Below are 26,771 nucleotides of genomic sequence, written 5' to 3'. Positions count from 1 at the left end.
AATCCAATATTTGGCTGAAAATCGGTTTTGCATCGACAGTCTTCGCTTGAAATTAATTCAGCACAGTAAATCGAGCTGTCTAAGAAAAACTAACAACAAAACTAACTTAACAGGTTAATAAAAATAATAATTTTCTAAGATTTATTGGCAATTTAAGGCAATAAACTCATATAAAATTTCATCTAAAAACGTTCTTAGGATCAGGGAAGCCATAGAGAGACCAACCGCAGACAGACGGTTACACATCTATTGGGTACCCGGACATAAGGTCATTGCAGGAAAAGAAATTGTAGATGAGATTGCCAAAAGCGCTGTGTATATACAATTCTTACAAGAAAACGACATACTGAAACCTTTTAATACGGTATACAATGAGATCGGTGCAGACATGAAAATACGGATATACAGTGGGTTGAGTAATCTAGCCACTTATAAAACCGCGATAATCAAGTGTACACAGAATGCAGATAATTACACCAGATTCGTACTAGCCCTGTCTAGAAGGGAAAGCAGAACTATCGTAGGTATACAGGCCACAATTTGTTAGCGGCACACGCATACAAGATTTCCTATCTTCCTATCAAACAATGATAGCTGCAGATTTCGCAATGAACTTGAAGAGAGGGAAACTTTTGAACACCTTCTATGTTCTTGCCCTGCATTAGCTAGAATCCGAACGAAACGCTTAGGAGCTCTACAGTATGAGAGGTTAGAATGTCTCTCGGGGTTAGAGCTTCAGAGTTTACTTAGATTCGCAAAAGACGCAGGCTTATTACAAGAAGCCTCCTACAAAGAAACGTAAGGGTCATACTTCAACTGCTACTACGAAGGACCGTTAGGTCTATGTGATGGCTTTCAGCCAGCCAGGTCAACCTAACACAACCTCATTTTATAATTTTTTTGTGTTTTTTATTTTATTGTATAATTCAGAAAATATTTTCATATGGCGAGTTATACTTTTTGATCTGAGTGTTTTGTTTTTATATTTTGACTGATATTTTTTCGCTCTGAAAGAATAATTATATTATGAGTTGGTATTTGCTTTTTTGTTTTTGATCAGAAATAATCATTATTGTTTGTGTTTAAAACTGTTCATCAAAAAGTGATTATTTTTTTACTTAGATTTGTTTTGGTTGATCAACTATAAAACTGATTTTTTGAGCGTATTATTTTTGATCAAAAAATAAAACTTTAAAAAATTTCTGAGCTTTTGATTAAAAAGCGAAAACTGGTTCTTAATAATATTGTTTTTTACAAAAATTTTAAAATCGTAAAAATTCATAAAGAGACTCAAAAAATATGCACAAAACTGTTCTACGATATTTGGAAGGTTTTGATTTGTTTCATAGAAAATTTTATAATAATATTTATTCTCTGTTAGTTTCGCAAATTTTTTTTTTTTTTTAAGTGAAACTTCTTAGGCGTCGATGGACGAGCGAGAACGGAGAGTAAAATTTCAAGGCCATGCAACGTTTTGGGCATTTTCGGTCCGCGAGAGAGAAAAAAGATATAACGTAGAGGTAAAGGAGAGAGAGAGAGAGATATACTTTATATATATCTTAGATACACTTTGGGCTATTTTTCCTGAGTTTTTCCTTGTGGTTACTAATTTCTGGTGAGAAATAACACTGCCTACTTTTTGGCGCTTGTTTGTTGGTGCAAACTAGAAGGAAATATATTTTTGGTGCCTCCTTTTTGGCGTTATATTTCCTTGGTGCGTACTGTTTTGGGCGTTTGTTGGTCCCAATTTCTTTGGCGTTTTTTTTGTGCCTACCTTTTGGCGCTTATTTCTATTTCCTGACTAGTGCTTGTGCGTACCATTAAGTGCTATCCATTCCGGGATCGGATTTATTGGTATTGCCGGGCGGTAGTTTATGCCGTTGCTGCGGTCCTGGAATCGCTGCGTTTGTGCGGGTGATAAACGCTCGGAGTAGTGCGCGTTGTTGCCACGGATTGTGTCCGGCTTTTACCTACACCGGTCGACCCTTCTCCGTTGTTTGTAAATTTTGTCTATTTGTATTCTCTGCAAATGTTATGAATTTATTTAGATATCTATTTTTTCTCTCTCTCTCTCTCATTCTCTCTCGGTTCTCTCCCGCTTTCTTTGTCTGCCTCGAAAGTTTCACTTCTGTTATGTGTACCACGCTACACGCACTTTTTTTTTTGTATGTATAAGTAAATGCAATTTAGAAATTATTGTTGGCTTGAAGATGAGTTCCTTGCAACTTATCCTATTGAGGCAGAAAATGAGTGCGACAGAGGCAACAAGTCCCACTAACGCTTCAACTTAGTTTGCGAAAAATAGATTTAAAAGATTTCGAGATGAAAGTAATGTTCGCGACTATATTGGAAGAAGCACGAAAAGAGCCACCACAAACACGAGCGATGAGAAGATCCTCAAGCTTTTTAGGAAATAACCAAGCTTGCATGAACAGGAAGAGGAAAAGTTACAGCGATCGACAGACTATACACACTCAGTTGAAAAGTTTCGAAAATAAGCATTTTGCAATAAGAGCACAAACCTGACACGACTTTTAAGTGAAAAAGACGTGCAGCAGCGATTTGTGTGGGCTTAGCAGCAAAGTCGTGTATTATTTTCAATGCGATAAAAAGCAAATGGCAAGAAAATAAAGAAAATAAACAACTGCTATAATGAACTCATTCCTTGTAACGCTAATAATAATCACTTTCTGTGAGTTCGACTTGATTTTTCTGTTGGAAAAAGTGGCGCAAAATTAATCATCCATTTTGTTGTTTTTTTTCTTTTTTTCTTTTTCTTAGAATCATCCTAAGCACGGAGGTCGTCGTTGAATGGCAATGGCAGATCGGTCATTTTAAAATTCGGTTGTAAAATTTATGATTCTTAATGAAGCAAAAATTTCAAAGAAAGATAATTCATTCAGAAAAGCAGTTTATTTTATAGTACATTTGAGAAGGATGTGTAGAGACTTTGAGACTTTTAGCCAGCAATTATGTCTAATTTGTGTAATTGTGTTCTAATTTTTTTGCCAAAAAAAATAGGCTACCACTTTGACTGAATTGGCTATTAATTACATTTAGAAACTCATTTGGCAACAAACTTTGAGTAAACAATGGAATTTATGAATTTTTTTATAACAGAAATGCGCTTGTCATACACACTGTACATACTTGTGCATACATAGTTGTCACGCTTTCCCCAACTGCTTTATTTTGTATGAGATTAAGTGTGTGATTCATGGCAATTATTTTTAACTAATTGCTTACACGAGTTTCAAAGCAAATTTGCATAATTCAGATAAGCCGCGAGTAAACTCATTCATATTATCATTTTTTAAAAATAGACTTTTACAAATGCAATCAACCGTTTTTATAAGCAACTAAGTACAAATGTATACAATTGAAAGCTAACTTAATGCCTGACGGTTGTAGATTAATGAATGTTAGCACTCATTCGCAGATAAATACATAAATATGTATGTATGTAGGTACATGATGACAAATAAGCAAGAGTTGGGAAAAGTAAGTTTGTAAATCTAGTGTGGCTATCCTTTGGACATTTTATGCGCCGGGAAAGTTAGCGCTTCAATAATGTACAGTAGCTTCAGAACATTTAAGGAAATCGATTTTTTTCACATAAAATGCAGAAATATCAGCCGAAAATTTAGTGCCAATATGTGCCCATTTACAAAGGGAAACATTTGGAGGGGAAACATTTTGTTCGGTGGAGAAGGACGGACGGGGAAGAGAGAAGGGAAATTGTCTCCCGTACTGACGACACGCTTTGCGTTTTTTATTCGTATTTCCAATCTTGAATCAATTCTTGACAGTTGCTACATTTGTTTTCTTCTTTTGTGGGAGAAAGCTCTGAGTTCTGTGTTGGTTTTCAATCGAACGGAAGAAATCACCGATGACAAACATCACAAAGCTGCTTGGGAAAGGCAGAATTATTTTTGCTAGTAAAGTTGGTATAATTTGAAAAACTTATGAGGTATGCTAATGTTGAATTCTCATTTTTCCCCCCATTACTATATACTCAAGTTGATTTTAAGTTAATTATTTATATATGAAGAATATTTTTTTTAATTTTTTAAGTAGAAAAATGTATATACTCGAGTATGCGAGTAAATAATATATACGAGTATAATATTATGTGTAGTAGTTTGCATTCTTCAAAGAAATATTTAAGAAACTGTAATCGAACGTTCTCCGCTTTACATGTTAGCGGGTTGTAGAATACATATATCCGAACCAAAAGAGGCCAAAGCATTAAACGCCAAAATGTTGCCGAAAACAATTTTGTCCGTGTGACCGCGAATGAAACATTAAAAGAGAATTTCCAGTGGCCCCCTTCCAGATGTCTCCGTGTGTAAATCGGCACTATGCTGAAGGGCATTCTGACCGGCAATACAAAGCACTCACGTTTTTTAACCTGCGCAAATCACTCTGAGTAGTACTGCGACTATCTGTACTGAAATAATATTGCATGTGCGGCCCAAGGCACATCTAGAAGATAGCAGCAGTAGAGCAAAAAAAAAACAATGGCGTGCGATTTGTTGCCGCCTGAACTCTCTAGACAACAACAATGTGAGAAGTAAACAAAGTATAAGAGTTTAGCGAGCTTATAAATGGAACAAAGTTAAATCAGATGCTACCTAACTGAAGTAAGTTCGTACGAAACATTAAAAATTTGAAAAATTTAATAGGACTATGAATAAGTTCGTGCGGTTTTTTTTCGAAATTTGAAACTTTATTGACGTAAAATGGTTACAAATTTAATATTCAAAATATTGTCCATCGCTTACTACTACTTTTTCCCATCTTTCTGGCAATTCACGGATTCCCTTTGTGAAAAATTCGGTCGGTTTTGCCGCAATCCACGAATCGATCCATTTTTTGACTTCATCGTAATTACGGAAGTGCTGGTCAGCCAGGCCATGTTGCATCGATCGGAAGAGATAGTAATCGGATGGCGCAAGGTCTGGACTATACAGCGGGTGGGGTAGGACATCCCATTTGAGCGTTTCTAAGTATGTTTTGACCACTTGTGCAACATGTGGCCGAGCATTGTCATGTTGCAAAATAACTTTGTCGTGTCTATCGGCGTATTGCGGCCGTTTTTCTCGCAGTGCTCGGCTCAAACGCATCAATTGTCGTCGGTAGACATCCCCCGTAATCGTTTCATTCGGTTTCAGTAGCTCATAATACACAACACCCAGCTGGTCCCACCAGATACACAGCATAACCTTCAGGCCATGAATATTCTGCGCCGACGTCGATGTTGAAGCATGGCCAGGGTATCCATACGTTGCCCGACGTTTTGGATTGTCGTAATGGACCCACTTTTCATCGCCAGTCACAATTCGATGCAAAAAACCCTTTCTTTTGTGCCGTTGAAGCAGTTGTTCGCATGCCATAAAACGGCGTTCAACGCCTCTTGGCTTCAATTCATACGGCACCCAATGGCCTACCTTTCGGATCATTCCCATGGCTTTTAAACGTTTGGAAATGGTTGATTGATCAACTCCCAAAGTTTTTGCAACCTCTTCTTGCGTTTGAGCCGGATCTTGATCGAGCAATTCCTCCAATTCGGTATCCATGAACTTTGGCGGCGCACCCTCGCGTTCTTCGTCTTCCAAGCCAAAATCACCACTTTTAAAGCGTGCAAACCACTTCTGGCACGTTCGCTCAGATAGAGCATGCTCACCATAAACTTCCACCAAGATACGATGACTTTCGGCTGCTTTTTTCTTCATATTAAAATAATGAAGAAGAATTCCCCGCAAAAACACATTATTTGGCACGAAATTCGACATTTTCAAGTGTGGTAAAAATATTGTTGTTTACGCTTCAAATAAAAAACTTATACTGACGTTTGTGCCTTACGACAGTAGCTCTCCAATGAATGTTTGGAAATGTGGATCGATGGAATAATAATCAAGTTACGCCATCTGTTGTAAAACCGCACGAACTTATAAATAGACCTATTAATTGAAAACATTAAAAAAGTGTGCGTGTAGCGTAGTACACATAACAGAAGTGAAACTTTCAAGGCAGACAAAGAAAGAGGAAGAGACCCGAGAGAGAATGAGAGAGAGAAAAAACATATATCTAAATAAATTCACAACATTTGCAGAGAATACAAATAGACAAAATTTACAGAAATAAAATAATGGTTGAAGATAAATCAACCACTTACTTTATGTTGTATTTCAATTTATAGTTTATGTAATCGACGGTAAATTACTTATGTATGTATGTACATTTGTATGTGAAAAACAATAATGCACAAGCGCAAGAACATCATCTTCCTTTCATATGTATGTACATATGCATGTATGCCCAAATAACCTTGACTTATTTATTCACATGTCACAGCACATCACATTCCTTCAAGAAATCAGATACACATGCGCACTAGTGAACGAGTTTCTTCCTAACAAGTGCAAAAACAATTCTGCTCTAAAGCCTATGCAGGTGTGTTTGCATATATACCCACTTTAAGTTCTAGCATGCATACATACACACATACCTACTTGCCTTCGAAACTTCCTACAAAATAATGGTATTCATATGTAACTACATCCATGCATGTATCCATCTATTTGCCTGCTGCATCGATTCAGCTATGGATGACGACTTCATGAGGTCTACCCATAGAAGACGTTGGTCTGGGTTGAACTCGTGCAGAATAGCCAAGTGATTTGTGAAAGAACCAAACAGGAAAATAGCGACCCGACCTGAGAGTACTGGTGGGTGTTAACGTAGGGCATAACGCCTGTGGTCAGCATATGGCTGCAATGGGAGTCGTCGACAGCTCGATATGCCTATCCTGTCTTCTGGATGGAGACACTGCGGAGTGTTTTCCAGAATCAGACTTAGGATATTGAGTTGCGATATACTGAGTATGGGTATGGTACTCGGGCTCAGCAGCCAGAGTAGAGTTAAGAGAAAAACTTTATTCTTAATTGTTTCTATCATTCAAGCGATTCAGAGCTGCCTGACTATCAGAATATATGTGGACATTTCTGACAGTAATTGCGTCTTTGTTAAGCGCTAAAAGACCTTCTTTAATCGCCAAAACTTCAGCTTGGAATACGCTGCAATGATCAGGTAAGCGGAAAGGTATGCTGATACCCATAGTATCCGAATAGATACCGCCTCCCACTTGATCATTGACTTTAGAACCGCCGGTGTATATACTGACTCCATTTTTATAAAATACTAAACCATTTTCCTAGTCCTCTTTAGATGGAAATTTGATCGTATAACGCCTATCAAGATGTAAATCCACCGATTCGTAAAAGTCGATGGTAACCGGAATGCAAGGAAATAGCCTTTGTCATTCATTTTAAGCAAAGATGGTTCTCTCTATCTCGATCGAAGTTTTTTTCTCAAGAGTTAACTACCAGACCAGCACATCGTAGATCGACCAATAGCTGTACAAAGCCAGTGGACTGTCTTGGGGGATGTTCCCCACTTTAAGCCTACTGTTATTTTGTAGGAGTAGAGTGCTGCAGCAGCCTGTTTTACTCTATCTTGAACGTTCAGCTTCGAAGAAAGTTTCTTATCTAGGATTAAGCCAAGGTATCTAGCCATATCACCGACTGACAGAACTGAACCGTTCAATATCGAGGATCGAAAGCTAGGAATTTTATAGTTTCTTGCGAACAATTTATTTGTTTTCCTTGTTCACTCCTTTCGAAAGCATAGAGCCTCGACAAGACTCAGTCTTGCGTTGGTTTCGTTAATCTATTTTGATCTCTGACCGGGTAGGTGATTAGCCTGCCGCTACCAGTCCTAAATAGTGGGAATGCCCACCTATCGTTGCTTAGGAACTACGCCTTCTTGCTGCTTGGAGCGCCATCTATGTTTCACATTTTTCTGGCGCCGCAGATGCAATGTGTAACTGTTTGTTCTTGCTTGTTTTAGCAGCCACAATCCAAATAATGCGCTGACTATTGACGGGAGTAAGGATGGAAAGGATAAGTTGTGGGTTTGAGGAATGATTTTTTTTTTTGTTTCGGTTTTTTGTTTTGTTTTTAGAAACAGGGAATGTAGGGAAATTTGGAAAAGGCTAGACTACCGCGGCCGCTTGCGAGCATCAAAGCTTAAACTACATGTTTTAGTCCATGACTTTTAGAGTCTAAAGGTACCCTGTACCATGACTACAGAGAGTATCTGAAAACTTCTTTCCTTGTAATATAGCAACATCGTTCACGTAGGCCACAACTTGTATTCTCCTCTTCTCTAGATCTAGCAACAACTAAATCTTTCATCGTCAGATTCCACAGTGACTAGGAAAGCATACCCCCTTGAGGAGTACCTGAAGGGACTGACTGATTTGCCTATCGTCGAAAACCTCAACTAGAATTTTACAAAACTTTTATTATAATATAGAGAAGGTTTCTAAGCGGATTATATACTTATATTTTATTATATTTCTTTTTTCTTCTGAGTACTCCTTTGAGGAGCCGAGGGCCTCTATTAAGCTTCTGTATTCGTTACTATAATCGAAGTAAGTATTTAACAAGGTAGGTGATTAGTCTGCCATTGTAAACCTTAAGGGGTTATACGCAGTTATGACTTTCAAAAAAATCGATTTTTTTATTGCATTTTTGTAATGTACATATATTCAAAAGTACACGCACGAAATTTGAAGTAGATCTAAGCAATACTTTCGGAGTTATACCTAAATATGTAGAGATGCCTCGGCACGTTTTAAGGTAGGTATTGAAACTTTAAACGTGTTTTTTTCAAAACGGCATTTTTCAAGTCGGTGTACACGATATCTCGAAAACGGCTTGTTTGATCGGTCAACCGTTTTAACTCAATCTTTAAAGATATATTTTCTAGTAATTAATCGTTCCTTTTGTAAATCTGATACTTATTTTCCATTTTATAATCAATTTACGGCCAAATTTTAACGTAAAAATCGAAATCATTTCTTTTAAAAGCTGCCATTTTGTGAAAATTCACTATTTTGATTAGCCGAACGATTAATTACTAGATAATCTAATATATTAACAAAATTTGTTTGGTTTTTTGATTTCAGATAATCCAATCCTGAGTTACGATGTACACCGTAAATCGTCTTTTTTTAAAGGAGGTTCCAGAAATCGCCTGCAGCGCGCTCTATAATCAACATTTTCATAAATAAAAAATTTTGTTACGTTCTTGAAGGATGCTTTTATAACCGTCACAAATTTTTAAATTAAAATATTCTGAAGTTTCCTTTCTGAAGAAATCCTTGACAACCCGTCTTTTATTTGCTTCATAACTGCGTATAACCCCTTAAGTGATGGGCTGCAATCTATCACCGCCTAAGAACAGCGCTACTCCATGAATTTGTTGTGTCACCCTGCACAGTTTTTCGAAGTAAAGAGTGAGTGATGGTGCTGGGACTTTCTGTCCGTGCCAACGATCGAAGCTCTCTACTTCTCGTGCATTAGCGGTGCGCTGGTGTAACGGCATTGAGGAAAGTTTCTATTGCCTCCTTTAGTTATTTTTAGCTGCACAAGTACAAATTAGTGGCCTTTAATTTGGAGAATAATTTTCATCGATTAGCAGACTGAGGTATAAGAAATGTTTCTGATCTATTTTTTATCTCTATTCCCAAATCGTTGTTTGGCGTTATTGTGACAATTAAGTGACAGAAAAAAGAAATGATATATATTTTCGGGCTCACCGATAAATTTCTCATGGGAATTGGATGATCAGGTTTTATATTTTTTTGGCTCTAAACTAATGTAATCGAACGCCATGAGTTCGCCGGAAATGCTTTATAAAGGCTGGTTAAATTTCAGGGGCCGATGTTGAATGTGAACCACACCTAAACGTCAACGACACTGCTGCACTTCTTTCTTTGGGGTTATTGGAAAGAAAAGATCCACATCGATAAGCCAGCAACAACTCAAGAGCTAAAGGATGAGATGATTCGGCACATTAACGGCATAGAATCTCAATTATGCCTCAGCGTCTTCGAAAACTTGGACCATCGGATGGAGGTGTGCCGCCGAGACCACGGCAGCCAGTTGGCTGATATTTTGCTTCATACGTAATTGAGTTATACCAATATTTTTATAATAAAGAGAAATTATGATAAGTTTTTAAAAAAATTGTATTTAATTCAAAATCAACACCGGCCCTTGAAACTAAACCATCCTTTATTTGAGATGGCTAATCTTGGGGACAAACTGTTAGAAATTTGTAAACAAATTTATTAACGAATTCTGACGAAATTAATCCGTACGAGCAATTACAGACACAAAGAATAGAGACGAATAATAGGACAAAAATTGAGTAGCTCTTCTAATGAAATGTTAACAAAAACCAAGTGTGGAAGATATACAACCAACTGTTGATGCACGTGCGCCTATAATACATTTTTATAAGGAAAAATAAATAGGAAGGGCAAAATCATTGCATATTTACGCATTAAATCACAAGCATACATACACACATAAAATCGTCAAACAAGGTGTGTCTATAATAAGAGACCTATGTACCGACATTTTGCACACACATACCTATGTTTTTGGATAGATGGATAAGCACATGAAACCTCTCTTCACACCTACCATTTCCATTTGATACATTTATTGTGTCGCAATAAAAATATTTCACTAGCAACCAAAAATCAAATTATATTTATGAGTGGCTGTGTGAGCGCAACTTACTCACACATTCAGCAAAATATGTATCAGGCACTCCACAAACACGTTTGCACTTTCACAGGGGAATTAAAGTTAATGCAACTTAACGTTTATTGTGCGAGAGGTTGTGCGAAGTTGCCTGCTCCTCCCGTTTGGCAGATTATCAGTATTCTCACTGCGGCATTTGATTTAGTATGCGAAGCTAGTGGATTTCCTGGGGAATAAAAAGATGAGCAAGTGTTCTTAAACGTGTGCGCATGCAAGCTTGTTAAGGTATTTGTATGGATGTCGGCACATTTGGTACGGTGTAACGGGTCGTATGAGTGATGTGATTTCTCCCAAAGGGAAGAATGTCGAAGATTTACGGCCCATATGTGATGATTGGGAGAATCATATGGTGAATGATTTAAAATGTGAACTTCTGTATGAGGTTTTTATTATTAGTTTTCACCGCAGGAGTACCTTGGGGAGGAGCAATTTAAAATTTGAAAATGTGTCATGAAACGCAACGAAATTTTCAGTTCAAATGCTCGAAGTAATAAAAAAACAGATTGCAGGTATTTTACCTCATATATTGAAATATGCAAATGAAATCTGTTTTATGAAATTTGATTTATTTTTGTCATTAATGCATTTCTTTTGAGTACGAATATATGAAATGTATGGCAGAAAGGCCCAACAAAAATGTTTTTTGATGTTATTAAATTTGCTTAACGGCATAAAATTAGACATTTATTTTTTTATTTATTTTTTTTTTTTTTCATATGTACTCATTCTGTTTCTCTTTGAAGTCTTCTATAGAATTCACATGAGAAAAACATGCTTTTGCGCAAATTCTTTATAAAGTAATTACCAATTCATGTTATTTAATCTCCCCTTTTCATTTCACTAGGCAAATGTGGAAAAACTTATACAAAACATAAATAAAATAATTATAAATTAAGCAAAAATTAACATAAAAAAGGATACACCTTCCTTTATCACAAAACCAAAATAATAATTCGATAAACCTTTACTTAAAAAAATTTTGAAAATTATTGAAAAATAATTATTAATTTTTTTATTATATTAAATACAATGAATGTCTTTCGGCTTAGCTTAATAACAGCGTAAGCAAAATAACATCAACAGAGGAGCTAGAAAAGGCAGTAACAGACATGACTGACTGAATTATAGCCTCATACCAAGACAGTTGTCCACTAAAAATTAAATCCTCCACGAAGAGGGTCCCCTGGTGGAACAATGAACTTGACAAACTTCGGAAAGCAACGAGGAAATTATTCAACACTGCAAAGAAAACAAATAAATGGGACGAGTATAGGAAATCCCTGACTAACTATAACAAAGAACTAAAGAAGTTCAAACGAAAATCTTGGAAAAACTTCTGTGAGGATCTAAAAGATACTCCAGCAACAGCCAGAATTCAAAAATCACTATCCAAAGGTGACTCAAGTCCCATAGGCACACTAAAAGGTCCAAACGGAACTATTACCAACACATTCTTAGAAACACTACAGCTTCTTCTAAAGACTCACTCCCCAGATTGTAAAAGTCATGACCTATCACCATCAACGGAGATCGACGGTCTCATTTGTCAACAAAATCAAAAATTTTGAAAGGGTAGAGTGGGCAATTAACTCCTTCAAGCCCTTTAAATCACCAGGCCCGGATGGATTATTCCCAGCACTTCTATCCAAAGGCACTGTGGAACTGATCCGAGTCATGGTGAAAATCTTCAGAGCTAGTCTAATATTGGAATACATTCCAAAGATATGGAGGAAAGTGAAGGTAATATTTATTCCTAAGGGAGGTAACAAGCCCCCTGATTCTCCAAAATCTTACAGACCAATCAGTCTATCGTCGTTTATGTTAAAGACAATGGAAAAACTACTTTAATACCATCTAAGAGAAGAAGTAATCTTCAAAAACCCCTCCATAAGCTGCAATTTGCTTACCAAAGAGGGAAATCCACAGTCACAGCACTGCACACACTCGTTGTCAATATAGAAAAGGCTCTAAATCAAAAAGGAATAGCCCTCTGTTCCGTTATGGACATAGAAGGAGCCTCCGACAACGCAAATTACAAATCCATGGAAACAGCACTCGAGAAAAGAGGTGCAAACCCAATATTAACACATTGGATAAGCCAAATGCTTAATCAGAGGATTATTAAAGCCTCGTTAGGCCAAGCTGAACTTAATGTCACAACAGTAAAGGGATGTCCGCAAGGAGGAGTTCTTTCTCCACTGTCATGGTCCCTACTAGTTGATGACTTGGTGCAGCACCTAAACTATAAGGGATTTATAACCATTGGTTATGCAGATGACATATCTGTTATAATAAAAGGCAACCATGAAAGGACACTAACAGACTTAATGCAAAATGCCTGGAACGCAACATGAGAATGGTGTAAAAAGGAGGGGCTGTCGATCAACACTAACAAAACCTCAATTATCCCCTTCACAAGAAAAAGAAAGTTGGAGTTTCCTGTATTGAAAATAAATGAAACAGTGATAGAACTAAAGGAAGAGGTCAAGTATTTAGATTTAACCTTAGATAAAAAACTCACTTGGGAATCACATATAAATAATATAACAAAAAAAGCCACGAAATCCTTATGGACAACCAAACAATTACTAGGGAGATCCTGGGGCCTCAGCCCTAGTATGGCCCTCTGGATATACACCCAAATGGTTAGACCAATCATACTGTGTGGGGCACTAGTATGGTGGAGCAAATCTATCCAACAAACAGCGATAACCAAACTGGGAAAAGTACAAAGGCTTGCTTGCCTATGCATCACAGGGGCTATGAGAACTACCCCAACAGCTGGCATGGAAGCACTCCTTAATCTCCCACCACTTTATATAGCAATCCAAGAGGAAGCAGCTACGCAAGCACTCATGCTACACATGAAAGAAAATTTCAAATTGGGCAACCTCACCGGTCACCTAAATATCCTAAATAAAACACCAAAAACACCATAAGCATGGCTCAAGTTTCAGACCACATTGACCTAACCCTCTGTTTCACAAAAGGATAGACAGTTACCATTCCTGAGAGGATCGAGTGGAAAACAAACCCGAAATGGATGAATGATGGTTCACAAAAATGGTAGACTGATGGACCAAAAACTCTTTATGGTGTAGGAGCAGGAGTAGTGGGGCCCAGAATCCACAAATCATTCACTCTCACCAGGGACACCACTATCTTCCAAGCGGAACTATACGCAATAATTGAAGCAGCAAACATCATGCAACGTAGAAACCACAAGAGAGTAAAGATTATAATGCTCTCGGACAGCCAATCAGTTCTAAAAGCTTTAGATAGCTATGCCTACAACTCAAAAACCCTCTTAGAATGCCACAAGGCACTCAATAACCTGGCATCCAAAAACAATGTCTCATTAATTTGGGTACCGGCACATGAGGGATATGACGGCAACGAAAAGGCAGACTTTCAAGCCAAAAAAGGGGAAGATGTAAATTTCATCGGACCTAGTCCCATGTTCGGATTTAACAAAAATAGCCTAAAACAAAAAAGTAAAGTACTGGGCAAAAACTCTAATAAATCAGCATTGGAACAACGTAGAGGGTCTTAGACACTCCAAAAAGCTCCTAAGTTTCAACGCTAAAAGAGCTAACATGACCCTCACGTTAAACAAAAAGAGCATTCGCACTCTCACAGGCGCCCTCACGGGTCACTTCACCTGCAACAAACACTTACATAAATTAGGCATAACTAACACCTGCACCTGCAGATTTTGCTGCCAAGATGAGGAGTCTATAGAACATCTCATTATCGAATGTCCGGGGTTGACGCATAGAAGGAAAAGGTTTTTAAACAAGTTCATGCTTACAGATGAAGACCTTCAATCACTCCCTCAGAAGGAGCTGGTACAATTCATAAGCATACTTAACAGTCAATAGACAGCATAGGGTGCACAATAGATCAATATGGTCGCAGTGCTAAAGACCGATACATTAACCCTTTATAACCATTAACCATGAACCTTGCGAAGAGTGAGTCCCTCAGGCTCACTTTAGGATTTACGTTACAATTTTGTAGGATCGCAAAAAAATGGTAAAAATACGTATACAATCCAAAAAATTATAAATACGTCATAACAATTAAAATCAGTTGGAGGAATACCCAAAATTTTAAATCAAAATATTATTTGGTGCGGGAATAATGAATACGTAAATTTCAAAGTGAGACTGAAAGGCTCACTTTAGGAGATTAGGGTTCAATTATTTTTGAACATGTAAATTCCTTTAAAATTGAAATTCCACTCCTACTCAGCTGCATATTAAAAAATATTTCAAGTTAGAAAATTAAATACATAATAATACTTTCGCACTTAGCTATCGCACGTTAAAATTTCGTAATAATTCCAATGGTTTATTACAACAATTTTTTTTTATGAACCAAATACGTAACTTTGCTCATTCAACAATGCAGCAGTAAAATAAATTTGCAAAATACTTTTTGCACTTTTCGCACAAGAAGTCAATGTCACACATTTTATTATTTGTCACGCGTGATAACAAGTCCGTTATCTATCACTTTCGAGCAATAAAAAGTAAAGAACAAAAATATCAACCGAGTTAACAGAAAGAAAATGTTGCCTTCCTTTCTTAATACTTTTCTCATTTTTCATTCTTCAACTTTGCATAAGCAACAAAAACAACAGAAATAAAAAACAAACTCCACAACAATTCACTGATAGCGAGTTGTGTAAATACAGCAACTTAAACGGTGCGTACACCCATGCAGTTGGACATATAGACTCACTCACACACACACACACACATAAACGCATATCTGAAAGCAATCAATTTTTTATCACATGTCTGTCAATTTTATGAGTCGATTTGTTTGTTTGTATGTATGTATATAAAGCAATGTGGCTGCCTACAATAAAGCCAATAACAATAAATAGGTGTGGTAGAAAGGTGTACGGAGTACGTGGGTGATGCGTTGTCAATGATGGATCGTTGTCAAATGAAATCACAAACTGCAGAGGCACTCAAACTCACAAAGCCATTTATAGACGCATGCAAGTGTATGTACATTCTGATGTGCGTATGATTGTGTGTCAGAATGCAATGCGGGAAGGTGGTTACGATGGCTTCATTGCTATTTTATATTTTATTTAATTTCTTCTTCACATTCATTGTTGATCTAAGGAAAACAAAGAAAGGCAGTTAACCTCAAGGTCGAAGGATGACATATTACACGCTTAAGTGTCTTCATGCACACATACGCATATATATTTACACACACTTGTGCGCCCCTTCGTTAACAAAAAAAACAAAAAAAAAAACACACTTGTGCGCACATTTATAATGTAAATAGTATTGAAGTATACGAAAGCATGAGATGACTGAACGATTTGATGGCATTTAATTTTGAACATTGATTAGATAAAAATTGACTATCAATTATGTAGAAATTTTATATATTTTCTATACATTGGGGAATTCTAAAAGAAATCGTAAACATATTTTAAATATTACATTTCATCAATCATTTCGTTTATCACATCGCAGAGATATTAAAAAGAATAATATTCGTATGGCATTTTTTGTTATTTTTGTAACGCAGTAACATCATTTTCGGGATGAAGGTGAACTTTGAGCTGAGGTTAGGTCGTGGTGATAGTCGGTGTATACCACCAGCTCACTTAAACCTTATAGGGCCTTTGTGATACCACTGTGTAATACCGGCGCCTCATTTATTTTTCTTCGCGAAACCATTTTGTGGCTCTTATGAAGTACAAGAATGTTCCAATCCCCACCCGAACAGTTCCGTATGAAAATTGAAAGAGTATCTGCCCAGAAAACCTGCTCTGATTTTAGCTAAGACAGGAGACTTGCAAATATAATGATCAACTGTTTCTTCCTCTCTCTCTCAAATATATATTCATGGGAGTAAACTCCTAGTTTCAAGGAATGGCTGCCAAATAGCCAAAAACCGATTATTAGGTTAAGTTAGGTGAAATGGCTACCCTCGGCAAGCAATGGCAAACCTCCAAGTGTATTACTGCCATGAAAAAGCTCCTCATAAAAATATCTGCCGTTTGGAGTCGGCTTAAAACTGTAGGTCCCTCCATTTTGTGGAACAACATCAAGACGCACACCACAATTAGGAGGAGGAGCTCGGCCAAACACCCAAAAAGGGTGTACGCGCCAATTATATATATACAGGGTGGCTGATGAAAGCCGCTACCAAAAAAAATTGAATAACTTTTTTTCTTTTTAAGTTATCTGTTCCATTTTTGTTTTAATTTGCAGATTGATCTTTAAAATTTATTAAAATGGATAACTGGGACACGCAAACAAGAATTTGGATAGTCCGCCGCTATCACGCACTGGAGTCCGTAGTTTTGGTACCGAGAGAGTACAGGCGGATGTTTGGCGGCGATCCCCCGAGCAGATGGACCATAATGAGACTGGTGAATAATTTTGCTGAGCAAGGAACAGTCGCAAGAAGGCCTTATCATCGAAACCCTCTAGTTCGGACGGAGGAAACGATCGCTGCTGTAGCTGCAGCTATACAAAGCAATCCAAGGGTTTCAACAAGAAGCTTATCTGCTCAACTTGGTGTCAGCCGACAGTCTTTGCAAACAATAATGCACAAAGATTTAGACTTATTTCCCTACAAAATTCAAATGGTTAACAAACTGAATGCAGCAGACTTGCCGATTCGCTTGGAATTTTGCCAGAAGATCCTGCAAATGGTGGAAGAAGACCAAAACATGTGAACAAACAAAATTGTCGAATATGGAGTACTTCTAACCCACAGATACTCCACGAGACGGAATTGCATCCTCTTCGCGTGACAGTGTGGTGTGCGGTTTCTTCACGCTGTATTGTCGGGCTTTATTTTTTTGAAGAAAATGGTCACACCGTTACGGTTACTGGAGACCGTTATTCCAGAACTACGCCGAAAGAGAATTCCTTTCAACTCAGTGTGGTTTCAACAAGATGGGGCAACGTCTCACATATGACAGAGTTGCGACGAAAATTTCCCAATAAACTGATTTCAAGAAACTCCGAATTTCGTTGGCCCCCCAGGTCGCCTGACCTTACTGCACCTGACTTTTTCTTGTGGGGTTTATGTAAACAAGAAGTTTATAAAACAAAGCCAACAAATTTGGATGAGCTAAAACAATCCATTCGGGCAACAATTGCGGCTATTCCTGTCGCAACTCTCAAAGCAGCAATGAACAACTTTTTACTAAGATGCCGCACTTGTGTCAACGAGCATGGGGGGCATTTAAATTCAATTATTTTTAAAACTAGTTAAGCTACATTTAATAAAATTTAATGACCTTCAACTTGAAAAAAAAAATAAATGAATTCCATACACTAAAAAAAAAGTTATTTGAGTTTCTTAATGTAACAAAATTCATCAGCCACCCTGTATACGCCGCTAATATCATTTAGAGCTGCCCGGCATTCCTATGCAACCTTCAATCTTAGTATAGCCGCATTCATTGGTTTAATAGCCGCCTGGCTAGCCGAGAATATATTTATATTTATTAGATACGAAGCCCACTTCTTTTATAGCAAGAATTTCTGCCTGATAAAGGTTCCAGTAGTCTGATAGTCGAACTGGTAGTTCAAGTCCTAACAAACATTTTGGTTGCAGACCATGGACGTTTCAACAGGACTCAGCACCGTCTCACAAAGTTCGAGTGAACCAAGAATGGCTGAAAAACAACGCTCCGAACTTCATAACTTCCACACCATGGCTCTCAAATTCACCAGTCCCGAATCCGATTGATTATTCCCTTTGGGCGAATTTGGAGAGCAAAGTCCGAACTAAGGGACTCACCAGTCTCGAGGCGCTGAAAAAAGCCATTGTCCGCGAGTGAGCCAAAATACCTGCAAGTCACATTCGGGCAGCTTGCGATTCGTTTCTGGACCGTTTCAAAGTCATAGTCAAGGCAAAAGGTGGTTATATCGAGCCAAAGTAAATTGGTTCTTAATTTTATATTATTTTCACACATATTTTACTTTGAAGTGAATAAAAGTAAATTTCCTAATTAAATTTATGGTCATTTTAATTCGTTACACTTCGAGTGCCGGACCCTGTAATTTCTTTGAAAGTACGCCATAACCAACCTTGAACCAACTTTGAGCTTGAAATGAAAATTATATACATATACATACACAGTCGCGCAAAAACAGTCACCCTATTGGATGATTAATATTTTTGCAAATAGCGTCATACGTCCATCATATTCGACACTTGTGAACTAGTCAGCTGCAGTATACAACAGACAAACAATGAAGGGCATAAAAGCAAAAATCAAAGATTTCCATAGCTCAAAATAATGTTTTTTAATTATTAAAAAAATTATTTCAAACTAATTGGATGATTAATTTTGCGCCACTTTGTAAATTATTTTTCTTTGATAATTTAGGATGTTGAGATTTTGTGTTTTGCTGCAGAAAAATCAGTATAGACTTTATAAAGGGGTTACATACGTCCAGCAGCGCCAAAAATGCGCTAAAGGAAAACAGTTTTAACAAGGGATAACAAGAGAAATGAATATAAAAAATTGCTTACATTGTTTATTGCTACTTAAACTTTATAAAAAAATGTATTTTAACTTTTCTTTACAAAAATTAGTACATAAAAAATCACGTGACCCAAAGTACAATGAAAAAAGTTGCTCCACGGTCTGCAACATTTCTGATTGAAATGTTGATGGATCTGTAAAACGTGAAAAATTTCTTATAAAATGAAGTTGTAGTTATAGTCTGTCGAGCCGGATTTTTGGATTTCGAAAAATTTTGCAATTTACGGCATTTTAAAAAAAGGTGTGCGCTTTACGTCATAAATGACACACTTTTATTATATTTATAAAATTGTGTATTATAATAAAAATATCAAAAATCAAATCTATAGAGAAAATACTTTCAAATATTTAAAATAAAACCACATAATATTAAAAACTGTATGAGTTATCATGCAGCCCGTGCCGGAAAAGTTGCTTCGACAGAAACGAGTTTAAACGGCCAACTGCCTCAAACGAGGCGCCTGCGTCTGCCTGTGTATCAAACTCTCGTCGGGCAGTTACATTTTCTACCGTAACTTTGTATCTAGGAGGAATTTTCCCAATCGACTTCTACCAAACTACGCCTAAAACTATAAAGAATAATAATCTATATTATAAAAAAAACCGATTATTTGAAAATTCTGGACATATGTAACCCCTTAAATGAAACTATTATAGAGCCGATCTAGCGCATTAAAAAATTATGAGGGTACGTAAGGGGTCAGTACTTGGGGAGTTCGGTTGCGTTATTTTTTTTTTTTACTTTACTCTTCAAAGCCAAAGAAATAGGCAAGTCAGAGATTATTTTGAGCGAAAATAAGAAAAATAAAAAATTGGTGGCAGTCCAATTCGGTCATTGACATTGCGGTCAAGTTGTACACTATTGGAGTTGTACTCACGTGACGTAGATGAGAGATGATCATACCCTGGAATCGTTCATAATATAGCAATGAGGAGGAGTTGGAAACAATTCAACAACTTTTTTTCATATGCCCGGCTCTATCCACAAGCAGGAACCGATATTCAAATACTACCTCTTAATTAATATGGATGATCTGATGATACTTTAGGTATCAACAACCTATCAAGGTTGTCCAAAGCTCATCTAAATCAAATCTAGAAGGAGAAATGTAGCCGAGCCCCTGCGGCTCACAACGGTCTCATTTCGTGGCCTATGTGGCAATGCTGTTCCTATGAGAGATGCGACTGCCAAACTTACCTTCACAATATATAGAGTAAGATCGGGTATTGTGGGCTATTCGTGTAATGTGGTCAGCGTCTGTATTTTTCATAACAACGAACATGTACAGGAAATATTGCTTCTGAACTTCAAAATTCATATAACGGATGTTTTACGCTGGTCGTTCTTTTGAATTGGACTCTTTAATGATGGGCAGTTAATCAAAATATTTTGTGAAGTGCAGTCGATTTGGTTTTTAGTGTCGTGTAATATTAATGGTATTTTTTAGCAAGTGATTATTTTTAGAGTGTGAAAGTTCAGATAGAATTATTAAACTATTCTGCATTTTTTAATGCGCTAAGAAACTCTTTTTAAATTATTTAAACAAAAGTTTGTAATATTTTGTTCTTGAAAGTGGTACTGTGGCTAATGTGGGCTAGTCAGCGTTGGGTATTGTGAACTAGTAGCCTACTACATTACTCCCTTAGTATTTTCCTAATTATCGTTAAATTTCCTATTTTGTATTTCCCAAAAATAGAGAAATAAGGAAATGGGACCCCAGTATGATGAAAAAAGCCATTGTAGCTGTTAGGAATGATTAGATGGGCACGGTTTTTGCATCAAAGACTTTTGATGTGCGGCGTTTTACATTGCAAAGAATGACAAGGAGTGATGCTGCTTTTAAAACCCCCTCTTGAACGTAAGCCAATACTGGACGAAGCTACAGAAAAATACATTGTAAAATATACATTAGAAATGGAATCAAAACTTTGCGGCCTCACAGGACACGATATTCGTTCACTGGCGTTTTAATTGGCGAAAAGAAATAAAGTGCCAACAATTTTTGGTCCATAAGCAATGTGCAGGGAAAGATTGGCTGCATGGATTCCTGCACAGGCACAAAAAATGGGCTTAGTTTTCGCTCTCCAATGGTAATTTAATAGAGCAATGAATTCACAAAAGAAAATGTAAAGATGTGTTTCGATTTACTTGAGCCAGAGTATGAGAAACACAAATTTCCACCATCTGCTATACAGAATGTGAATTTATATTTACCTAAGTTTAATAATTTTTTTTCAAAGAGTCAACCAATATATATGAATAAATTCATTGGCTTATTACTAACTCTTAATTGTTTTTGGTGATTTTATCTAGTGGCCCACTTTACCCGAATACCCACCATTTTTCTTTTCATCAAATTTTAAGGTGGTTTCAGTATTTCTATATTATCAGACGAGCACGATTATATTAGGGTATATTTTGCCTTAAAATTTAAAGATAATTCAATATCTGTTAGAAAGAAAAAAATATCGCTTTTTCATTACGGTTATGGCCTTACATTACGGTGCCCACAATATCCGACTTTACTCTACAGATAGATTTTCAATTAGATTTCAATTATATAAAGATTTCAAATTCTATAAAACAATGAAGCATCTTTACTAATTACTTTTAAATTTTTACTGTTTTAAATAAGCGAACGAGTTCATTTGCTTCAACAAAACTATTCAACTCAAACTCCTTTACTGCATACCTAACTCACAGCTCTTACCCAGCACACAAATTTCACTATCAGAGAAATTTAACTGTTCACATTCAACAAATATTTTTCTATTCTTTAATTTCAGCAAATCGGCCGTTACATAAGACGCGAAGAGTCGGCGCTATTCGCACCAAAAACTAGTGAGGTAAGTGAAATTGTTGAAAAAAAAAAATTACATTTATGCATTAGTGCACGCGCCGGCCGATAAACCGCACCAAACAGTCACTCTTTGTGGGTGCATTGATTTATCGGCAATCACTCTTGGATTATCATTCGCCCAAATGCGGCAATTCTGCCTATTGACGATTCCACTGAGGTGAAAATGTGCCTCATCACTGAAGATGATTTTCTTCGACGCTTGAAATGGTCAAGAGGCTTCTTGAGTCAATTGCATCTTATAAGCGTGTAAATACAAGTCTTTATGCATAAAATTCATCAACGACGAGCGTGAGACGTGCAATTGTTGGGCACGACGACGAGTTGAGGTGGACGGCTCAGCAATATTTTCTGCAGTACGAGCTGTACGAGCATGCACTGGTGTTTTCACATCTCCTACAGACCCGGTTTGCTCAAACTTTTGCACAATTTTTCCGATTGTACGCACATTTGGACGATTAAATTTACTGAAAAAATCACGAAGTGCGCGATATGCTTTTTGATTTGAACGCCCGTTTTCATAATAAGCGCGAATAACTTTAACGCGTTGCTCGATTGTGTATCTTTACATGGTTCAAATTGAGTTAGTCCGAAATTAAAAAATGTCAAATGTGCAGAATAAAGCTTGACGTTTAGGTGTGGTTCACATTCAACATCGGCCTTTAAATTTTAACCACCCTTTATATAAAACGTAATTTTTTACTTTTTTATTTTTTTGTTTTATTTTTTTTTTAATTTTTTTAATTTAAATTTGTCTACCTTTATATGTATGTGTGTGTACATATGTATGTGTATTTGTATACTAACCACCCGTTAAATCTATTCTCCAACTACTCAAATCTAACTACAACTCAACTACCGTTACCTGCACCATTACCACCTTCCGCATTTCTTTCTATGCTATCACTTTACTAACAACAAAAACAACAATAATAAACTAACGACCACACAATAACGCCTATTATCCTCTGCAAACTCACTCGAAACTGTCAACTGCATACGCGCTGCACTTTTATGTGATTTGCGTTTGTGTGCGTGTTCCTTTGCCTAACTACACCTACCCAACAACAACACCGCCAACACAAATAACAACGCACGAATTCACGAAACCACTCAACTCAACACAACTTGAACTGAAAATGCACGAAAATGACATAACAGCAAACAAGGACGCAGCAGCAGCGAAAATCACAGGAGCAAATCATTGACAACCGAAACAATCGCATTAGCAACAATGTCAGTAGTAACTACAATACCAGCAGCAACTACAACAGCAACAGCAACAACAACGCGAACAACATAAGTAGTAACAGCGAAAATGGCAACTTGATAAACAATGTCAACAGTTTTGGGCCGAAAAAATTCATTTCCAACAAAGCAAACAACCTCAGCCGCAACAATAGCGCCAACAATAACAACAACGGCAGCAGTAACAACTCAACACTTGCTGCTGGAGGCACCCTACTGAAACTAAAACCTGTCAAAGGACGACGGCCGACTGCCTTGCCCAGCGATGCGCCAAATTTAGGAGAAGCGGAGGAGGAGGAGCAAGAGGAGCGGCAGGCGAAGGGAAATGAAAAGGGTGAAATAGTAGTTGGTGCGGCAAAAGAAAATCTGGTAGCACTTCATGTCAACGATAACCAAGTTGATGGCTATAAAAGCAACTCCGGTGACCTGGATACACCCACCACACCGAACTCGGTCTCCTCGCTGGCCGTACGCTTCTTTATTGGCCAGCAGGCGCAAGAGGAGGACACTATGTCCGGGCGTTCCTTAGATGCGGGCAGCTATCGCAGCCTAAAAGAGGTGACAGCGCATGGCATGCAGCAGCAGCAGCAACTACAACACAGGAGACAATTTCAAAATGGTGATGTCACAGATAATAGTGCCAGCGCTCCACTACTGTCCCTCCCTCCAACAACCAACAGTGAAACAAATACGCTTCGCAACTCCAATCGCACTGCCAGCTGCTGCTCCTCACCAACCCTATACGGTCCACAACCTAATCGTAAATCGCGTTCGAAAAGTTGGCGAAAAATGCGTAACACCGGCAACGAACCACCTGCGGATGATGTTCATATACCGACGCCACCGCCATTGCCACCACAGCTGCTCACCGCTAATTCATCGTGCGCTTCGTTGCTTTCGTTGCGTAGCAACAAAATGAAACGCAGCTCTGCGGCCGCTATTAATGGCGCTGCAACGCCACACATCGAGGAGGGTGGCATCAGTGCCAACGCCGAGTTTGCCACCACTACAACGACAACAACAACGAATGGTGCAACAAATGACAAAGTAAGCGCACAATATTTGTGTAAAGGGTATGAGCAACTACTTTGGAGGGAAATGGTTTGTATTTATGTAGCTCAATGCACAAACACATATGCAAATGCGCGCGTGTGTGTGTTTAGTGTTTTTAGCATTTCGTGAGTTAAATTGACATGCTGCAGGTAGTAGGCAAATATGTTCAACAATTTGAGGCAGTTTGGAAATTTCACAGCAAAGTCTTGGTTGTGGAGTTTTTGGCGGCCAGCAAAGCTTTTGTGCTAACAGCGTAAATCAACACAGCTCGCCGCAAATGAGTTTCGAAAAGTGTCTATTATAGCTCGCTAGTTACTCGTATTGTTGACAATGGGCTTTGTGGCGCTGATGAAAAAGGCCTTTGTGCTTTCGTGCGTGTGAAAGCTTGTATACAGAGGGGCGCACCAATCTGTATGCGGGAGTTTGTGTGATTGAAATTGGAAATTTAAACATAAATAGTGATTTGCCTTAAAGTTTCGAAGGAAGAGATTGAAATACGAACTTTGTATTTAGGTGAATTTATATGCAGGTGCCGAAGGAATGGATGCGAATATAGTTAAATTGAAATTGTGTAACCAACGGCCCACGAAAAGGTACACATGGACAATTTTCAGTAAACTTTTCTTACTCAAACATAAAAGTTTTCACACTGCGAATTCAAGTACTTATTTATGTACATAGGACAGTTTCACCACTGTTATACTAGTTTCGCACTTGCTAACCATTTCCGGTCGAACTTAGCTACTATTTTAATGTGCGTTCATGCACTCTGTATTCTTAGTACTAATTATGACCACGAAAGCTGTAAGCCGTAATTTATCTCAGCAGAAATATTGCATTAATTTCGGAGTTCGTAGCAAATATTTGATTACGTTTCTTTTTACTTTAAAATGTGAATGCAGCAGTTTTTTCTAGCTTATTTTAAATTAATTTGCTATCAACAAGTACCGAACTGATCTCAGATGCCACATACAAGAATACACAGCTTCTTGAACACCCACTTTTATGTTCAGAACTTTACACTAAACTGATTTATGTGCCTACCCAAAAATTTATGTTTTAAATTTGTGATTTGTGCTTCTCTTTTCCTCGTATTTTGAAGAAGATGTTGTCCAATTTCGATTTTCTAATAGGACTATGAATAAGTTCGTGCGGTTTTTTTCGAAATTTGAAACTTTATTGACGTAAAATGGTTACAAATTTAATATTCAAAATATTGTCCATCGCTTACTACTACTTTTTCCCATCTTTCTGGCAATTCACGGATTCCCTTTGTGAAAAATTCGGTCGGTTTTGCCGCAATCCACGAATCGATCCATTTTTTGACTTCATCGTAATTACGGAAGTGCTGGTCAGCCAGGCCATGTTGCATCGATCGGAAGAGATAGTAATCGGATGGCGCAAGGTCTGGACTATACGGCGGGTGGGGTAGGACATCCCATTTGAGCGTTTCTAAGTATGTTTTGACCACTTGTGCAACATGTGGCCGAGCATTGTCATGTTGCAAAATAACTTTGTCGTGTCTATCGGCGTATTGCGGCCGTTTTTCTCGCAGTGCTCGGCTCAAACGCATCAATTGTCGTCGGTAGACATCCCCCGTAATCGTTTCATTCGGTTTCAGTAGCTCATAATACACAACACCCAGCTGGTCCCACCAGATACACAGCATAACCTTCAGGCCATGAATATTCTGCGCCGACGTCGATGTTGAAGCATGGCCAGGGTATCCATACGTTGCCCGACGTTTTGGATTGTCGTAATGGACCCACTTTTCATCGCCAGTCACAATTCGATGCAAAAAACCCTTTCTTTTGTGCCGTTGAAGCAGTTGTTCGCATGCCATAAAACGGCGTTCAACGTCTCTTGGCTTCAATTCATACGGCACCCAATGGCCTACCTTTCGGATCATTCCCATGGCTTTTAAACGTTTGGAAATGGTTGATTGATCAACTCCCAAAGTTTTTGCAACCTCTTCTTGCGTTTGAGTCGGATCTTGATCGAGCAATTCCTCCAATTCGGTATCCATGAACTTTGGCGGCGCACCCTCGCGTTCTTCGTCTTCCAAGCCAAAATCACCACTTTTAAAGCGTGCAAACCACTTCTGGCACGTTCGCTCAGATAGAGCATGCTCACCATAAACTTCCACCAAGATACGATGACTTTCGGCTGCTTTTTTCTTCATATTAAAATAATGAAGAAGAATTCCCCGCAAAAACACATTATTTGGCACGAAATTCGACATTTTCAAGTGTGGTAAAAATATTGTTGTTTACGCTTCAAATAAAAAACTTATACTGACGTTTGTGCCTTACGACAGTAGCTCTCCAATGAATGTTTGGAAATGTGGATCGATGGAATAATAATCAAGTTACGTCATCTGTTGTA

General features: G+C 37.7%; 1 protein-coding gene across 1 annotated transcript in view; it reads left to right on the top strand.

The window, feature by feature from the left end:
- LOC128863657 (cGMP-dependent protein kinase 1) overlaps positions 1-26,771 on the top strand; it is a 62,003-nt gene that overhangs the window by 24,679 nt on the left and 10,553 nt on the right. Inside the window, exons 3-4 of the mRNA XM_054102916.1 lie at positions 22,015-22,074; positions 23,247-24,380. Coding sequence (XP_053958891.1) covers positions 22,015-22,074; positions 23,247-24,380 — 1,194 coding nt within the window. The remainder of the gene's footprint in view (positions 1-22,014; positions 22,075-23,246; positions 24,381-26,771) is intronic.

Source organism: Anastrepha ludens, chromosome 5 (genome assembly GCF_028408465.1).
Source record: "Anastrepha ludens isolate Willacy chromosome 5, idAnaLude1.1, whole genome shotgun sequence".
In the NCBI taxonomy this organism is placed as follows: domain Eukaryota; kingdom Metazoa; phylum Arthropoda; class Insecta; order Diptera; family Tephritidae; genus Anastrepha; species Anastrepha ludens.
This window is presented reverse-complemented; position numbering and strand designations above follow the sequence as displayed.